The following is a 6,000-nucleotide window of genomic DNA, read 5'->3' as shown; positions in this document are numbered from 1 at the left end:
TGATTTTCAAATCACCTTAAAATTTAGTTCAAAAACTCAGTCTACAACTCAGCAATTAGGCGACATGAGAACCGCAAATGTAATCCTTGGAGTCGGCAAACATCCTCTCGACATATCCAGCAATCAACATAAATCCCCAGCCAAAAGCATTAAGCGTAATTACAATTTGAACTTAAGACCCGACTTTCAGATGCAATGAGCTAGATAAATCCCCCCATCCACATGGGATTAGACATGACTTTTGAGACGAAACCGAACGAAGCGAAAGTCTCTTGCTTTCTCGGAGTGTGAAATTAGGGCTTTATAGATTTGCAGATCCATAAATATGGCGAATCCATGCCATCGACTTAACCCGCTGGCCGGAGAACGGGGAAATGATTAATGGAAAATATATATATTGGCTGATAAGGAAAGCTGCAAAGGCGATAAGAAGAGAGAGGCGGGAGATAAAAAGGTAAAGCTCTGCCGTGCGCTATCTTATCAGCATTCAAATGCCCCGGGGCTTTTGGCTCTCTCCTGGCACTTTTTGTTTACCACATCGCTGCTGCCCAAACGGCTTTCAATGACTAACCCGACCAGTGTGCAAGACCAAAGTATTTTGCTGATAAATTTATTGGAAAAATCGACTCAGAATGTGTGTGGTGGTGGGAGCTTTTCCGCCTTTTCGATAAGATAGTGAACCTCCAACCACTCACCACTCTAGAATCCATTCAGTGCACTGAAAACCTTTACCATGTCGAGTTTTAGAGTTATGAGTGGTGCGACCTTTGGCCTGCTGCTCCTCCTGCTGCTGGCCCTCCACTCCAGCCAGGCGGAGATTATCGATGGGGAGGAAACGGACCGCTTTTGCTACCCGGAGTCCTCGAAGAACTCGCGTCGCTCCTGCGAGTGCAGCAATGTGAGTGCCTCGCCATGGGGAATGCGTGCCTTGCGCATCGACTGCAGCTACAAGAACTTCGGGGTGAAGGATCTCTCCCTGGTTCTCCCCCTCTACATTGACTCGCTGGACCTCTCCTGGAACGCCCTGGACTCGGTGCCGATCTTTGCCAGCGACAGTCTGCATCAGCTGAACCTCAGGCACAATAATATCTCAAAGCTATCAGCGGGTAACTTCAAGCAGTTGACCAGTTTGAAAGAGCTCTATCTGGGCTGGAACAGCATTGGCCAACTGGAGGCGGGGGTCTTTGAGGGATTACCCCATCTCCAAGTTCTGGATTTGGCCGACAACAATCTTCATTCGCTTCCGAGTCAGTTGTTTGCTCCGCTCTTGGTTCTGGGCACCCTGGATATCTCCTGGAATCGGCAGTTCAACGAGTCTGGCGGGGATTTGTACACTGGACTAGGTGTCAATTGGAAACTATCTACTTTGCGGCTGGATGCCTGCAGTTTAACGGAGCTCCGATTGCCTGTAAGTGCTCCTCTGAAGGAGCTTTCCCTTAGGAGAAACCAGTTGAAGCGGATTCCTAGTGAGCTCCCGGAATCCCTCCTCCGCCTAGACATCAGTGACAATCTGCTGGAAGAGCTGCTGCCCGAGGATACGGCCAATCTCACCCAGGTGCGCCAGCTGTTCATCGAGGACATGTCTGTGCTCCAAAGAGTGGTGGCCCAGGCCTTGGCTCCCATTGATCTCCTCGAGACCTTGAGCTTCCAGAACAGCCGTCAACTGAATCACCTGGATGCAGAGGCCTTTGGAGTCATCACTACCAACTCCATCAAGAAGAAAGCGCTGCGTTCGCTGAGCTTTCGTGGCACTATGCTGCGCACCTTTAATTCCTCGCTGGCGCCGCTTTTTAACCAGCTTACCGAAATGGATCTCAACGGTCTCCCGCTGCAGTGTGACTGCGAGTTGGTCTGGCTGAAGCAGCTGCCCTACCAGACCAACGGCAGGTGCTACAAGCCGTCGAGGATCCGCGGCATGCTGGTGACATCCGCTCGGGGAGACGCCTTCAGCTGCGACACCTGGCCGAGATGGGCCTACGGACTGGTGGTGCTCTCGCTGATCGCCCTCAGCGCCGTGGGCATTTACCTGATCGTCATGGGACTGCGTCCACATCGGGGGGTCACCATGCGAAGGAAGGTGGGAGCCGGAAGTCCCTATGCGCGGGTCACCATCGAACCCAATCGCCAGGAGAACCCCCACTAAACGTTGATTTAATAAACTTACTGCCTAAGTTCTTGTAGTTAAAAACATTGATGCACAGTTTTACAGCCAATTAGTCGAGAATAAACACACAAACTTTTACTTTTATTTAATTTGAAATTCCTATTAAATAAGTCAACTAATGTTCCCAAGTATTACCCCTTACTCAGGTAATGGAAGGGCGAGGGAGAGGGAGAAAAGAAAAGCGACTGCTTGCACGCAACTTAGTGGCTACTCCATTATTTGCTCATAACTTTTTAATGAATGGACCTATTTCAAACATTTTTTACATGTCTGTAGGTAATAATAAACAAAACAAAATGGCATTGAGACTTTTACGACAGACTAAGAGACAGCATTATAAATGTATTACATTTTAATACGATAGAAATTATATTTGCTGTATATAAGTAAATATGAAAATGGGAAAAGAGAATAAAGATACGAATTTCCTCCATCTTCATGCAAATTAAAGAGTTTCCAACACGATGTTGGGATGAAAGGCCAAGCCAGGAACAGGAGCCAAAGCATTCGATGCCTTGGCTCCACTGTACTTGATCCTAAACATCAGCGGTGGCTTGGGATGAAAGGCCAAGCCAGGAAGAGGAGCCAAAGCCTTCGATGCCTTGGCTCCACTGTACTTGACCCTGATCCTCAGCGGTGGCTTGTTTTGGAACCGATCGACGGCATTCACATCGTAGTGCTCCTGGAGGGCACAGAGATTCGGGTAGCGCGGATTCCTTCCCGCTCGGCAACCTGAGGCTGGCAGAGGACCCACCTCGTAGGCCGGTTCGTGGGCCAAGTTCTCGCGGGCAAAGTTGCAGACAATGAACTGCTGATGCCACCGCTTGTGGCTCCTCTGCCGCAGGACTCCGCATCCCATGTGGGTGGCCCTTTCCTGGATCAGCTGGCGGAAGCTAGTGATGTCACTGGCCGGATCCGCGGCTCCCAGCTCCTTGGTGGCCCGCTTATACTGGCCAAACCAGTTGGCGATCTTGTGGCCCAGCAGCTCCAAGTCGCTGTGCTTGCCCGCACTGAAGATCACATGACCTGTCAGTTGACCCACGTGCTTGAATCGTCTGGTGTTTCGGCACTCGTCCCCCGAAAGGCTGCACCTTCGGGCCGCCAACTCGGCCAACTGAGCCATCTCGGGATCCCAGCGCACACTGGCCATTCGGTGTGCGGCTCCAAAGCCGGAAAATCCGCCCGAAGCCACCTGGTTGCGGTAGAAGTTGACCTGGTTGACAATAAAACTGCGTTGCTGTCTGCTCAGCGGTACTAACTTTGCCTCGCTACGGCACTCGGGTCCAAAGGTCTAGAAAAAAATAACGAATGATTCCAAACCTTTTAAAATGTTAAAGAACCATGTAAAAATGGTTAAATCTACTGTGTATAAATATTTAATATTACATATTTAACTCGGATGTGTTACTTTACTGCGTCGTTAACTTCTTATACTAACGTATTGAAAATATTCCAGTGATACCATTGGATATAATTTAAATTTCTTTGAAAGTCAGGCAACTTACCCCATTGTTGTTGCATGCCACATGATTGTTGGAACGTGGACACCAGTGCTCCTGGCAGTAGTCCCAGCTGCTGGCGGGGAATGGGGACAAAAAGAGGATCACTACGCAAACGTACCACACTCTAATTCGGAACATTGTTGACTGTAAGATGGATTACATCCAATAGTTAGCCGGTCTGTAGGTTTTAACCCGCATAATTCTAATTTATATGGTTTAAGGGGAATAAGAATGCGGCAGAAATCGAACAATTTACATTGTTGCCGTGACGAATGGGATCAAATTTTTAAATTCAGAGATTCGCCTGAAATTGAGTACCTTGTTTAAGCTACACCGTATAAAGTGAATAGTCAATAATGAGCTATACGAGATATTTTCATTGTTTTCCTTGAAAATTAGAAATGATACAGTTTTTTGTGTGGTTTTTTCGATGTAACTTGACTGAAAATGGTGCCAAGCCTAAAAGACCAACTGATTTGTAAAGCTAAAAACTTATGCTAACAATCTACATCACTCTCCAACTAGTTTTTTAAATATTAAATTTTGGTTATTTTTCGCATTTTTTATCAGGGGTTACATCACAAATTTTTCGAAAAAATGGTTAAAAATTAAAATCATCAGATTTAAATGCAAATCGATTGGAAATTGAATTACGAGTCTAACAAGGTATGATAGTCTATATTTGGACCAATTTTGGCATTGTTGTTGATTTTGTCGCTGAAAAACGCGAAACAAATATTTTTATTTTTTTGGGAATTATATAATCTTTCTTTTCTGTGGTAAAATTGGAACTTCAATAATATAAGAGTACAACAAGCATACTTTCGTTCATAAACTTGTTAAGGTATCTTTTCTATTTATTTATTTATTTATTTCCCCCCTCCTAGTTAAGCCCAATTGAATTAAAATCTGTCAATATGCCACTTTACCGAACGCTTCACTTGAGGGGGTGAACAGAATTTATATCTCTGGCCAACTGGCTCCACTCTATTGTGCGCGTCATTTATAATAATAATAAAGTATGTAATAGTCGCCGCCATAAATACTCGGACCAACAGCTTCGGCTGCGCGGGTGGCGAGAGATTTACGAGCCCCCTGGAATGGAATTCGCATAAATAAATATTTTTTTGTATCGCGTTTCCTTCGCCCGGACACCAGCGACCAGTATGGTGCAAATTATTAATTTCGATATCTGACTGGCAATTAGTGTGCACAAAATGGTCGAAAAGAAGGAAGAGACATTCCGCTCGCCTTATGAATTAATTAATGGGGGATCTGAAAATTTGGGAATGTATTAAATTTATAAATGCCTGGATATATCTGATTTAATTCTATATTAATTCTGAATTGTTTACAACACAAGTTGCTTCACAGAAATACTCTTTATCCAATTGTTTATTAATATTTTTAAATATTACTAAAATAGCAGCCCTGTTTTCAATCCTTTGCTGCCAAATTAATCGCACAGGCTTTGCCTTTCTAGTTGTGGGCCAATTATTGACAAGTAATTTGCATTTCATTACGACAATCTATCAATGACTGGCTCGTCATCGGCGACGCCTGTGCATATTAATTGTGGGCCATTTTCACGCCGTCTTTGTTGGCCAAAGGCAGCCAAAGGATGCGATTCTCTCCCGGCGCCTGCGTCCTTCGCCCTTGTGCCAGTGGCTCAGTGCCACGAGTTGCATGCCACTCCGAAACAATCCGATTCCGAATCCGAAACCGAGCAGAAATCGGAGGCACCAGCATCCAGCCTGTGCCAGTTGGAATTGGAGCGTCGAGGCGAGTGGACGCGCTGGCGGATGATTGATGCCCTGAACATTGCGTATACGTCGTGTGTGCGGTTCGATTCGAGCCTTCGGCTGTTGTGTTGTGGTGCTTGTGAAGTGAGCTGACTGGAGAGGCCCGTTAATTGTGCGCTTGACGTTCTGGCTTTGGCCGTGCGAAATTACAAACCGCTTTCAAGGGCCGCCGGCCGATGCTGTTGTCCTCCGCGCTCGTCAATAAATTATAATGTCCTAATACCTAATGCCTAAAACCTAATACCAATTGACAGCGCAGCGTTGGCGGCATGAATAAAATATCAAAAGCATTTTGGGCCCCTGGCTGACTGCTGTTATCATCAGCGAATGAGCAAAGGCAATTCTCCCGTGTGCCGATGCTTAAGTTGATTTTATGTTTCGTATCTCGGGGAGCTCACACATCCATCCCCTTCCCTTCCCCCTTTGCATTTATTAAATATTCAGCGTTTATACGCAACAACACAAAAGTCGTTGCTCTTGTTTTCGCCCTTTGCTCCCATTTTTCTGCTTTTTTTTGGGATATCTCAAGCTG

At 45.9% G+C, this 6,000-nt stretch overlaps 3 protein-coding genes across 9 annotated transcripts in view; 2 read left to right on the top strand and 1 right to left on the bottom strand.

Moving 5' to 3' along the window:
• Nucleotides 1–605: 605 nt before the first annotated feature.
• LOC108066448 (TLR4 interactor with leucine rich repeats) lies at nt 606–2,253 on the top strand. The gene has a single exon (XM_017154979.3). It carries the CDS (start codon nt 734–736, stop codon nt 2,141–2,143), a length of 1,410 nt encoding a protein of 469 aa, XP_017010468.2. The 5' UTR covers nt 606–733; the 3' UTR covers nt 2,144–2,253.
• A 245-nt stretch (nt 2,254–2,498) lies between these two features.
• On the bottom strand, nt 2,499–3,830 carry LOC108066449 (venom allergen-1). The gene is made up of 2 exons (XM_017154980.3): nt 3,670–3,830; nt 2,499–3,455 (listed from the first exon to the last, which is right to left on the bottom strand). The coding sequence occupies exons 1-2, from the start codon at nt 3,802–3,804 to the stop codon at nt 2,610–2,612; spliced, it is 981 nt and encodes a 326-aa protein (XP_017010469.2). The 5' UTR covers nt 3,805–3,830; the 3' UTR covers nt 2,499–2,609.
• A 182-nt stretch (nt 3,831–4,012) lies between these two features.
• The window catches only part of LOC108066437 (homeotic protein ultrabithorax), a 29,072-nt gene continuing 27,084 nt past the window's right edge, over nt 4,013–6,000 (top strand). The window contains exon 1 of one of the 7 annotated variants that reach the window (XM_070212152.1): nt 4,013–4,332. The gene's annotated coding sequence lies outside the window, so the exon portion shown is untranslated. Of the gene's footprint in view, nt 4,333–4,373; nt 5,510–6,000 lie in introns of those variants that run through there. The other 6 variants (XM_070212153.1, XM_044393238.2, XM_044393237.2 and 3 more) reach the window with 6 other exon arrangements.

This window comes from Drosophila takahashii, chromosome 2R (genome assembly GCF_030179915.1).
Source record: "Drosophila takahashii strain IR98-3 E-12201 chromosome 2R, DtakHiC1v2, whole genome shotgun sequence".
Classification (NCBI taxonomy): domain Eukaryota; kingdom Metazoa; phylum Arthropoda; class Insecta; order Diptera; family Drosophilidae; genus Drosophila; species Drosophila takahashii.
The sequence above is the reverse complement of the archived record's forward strand: the minus strand, read 5'-3'. Positions and strand labels throughout refer to the sequence as shown.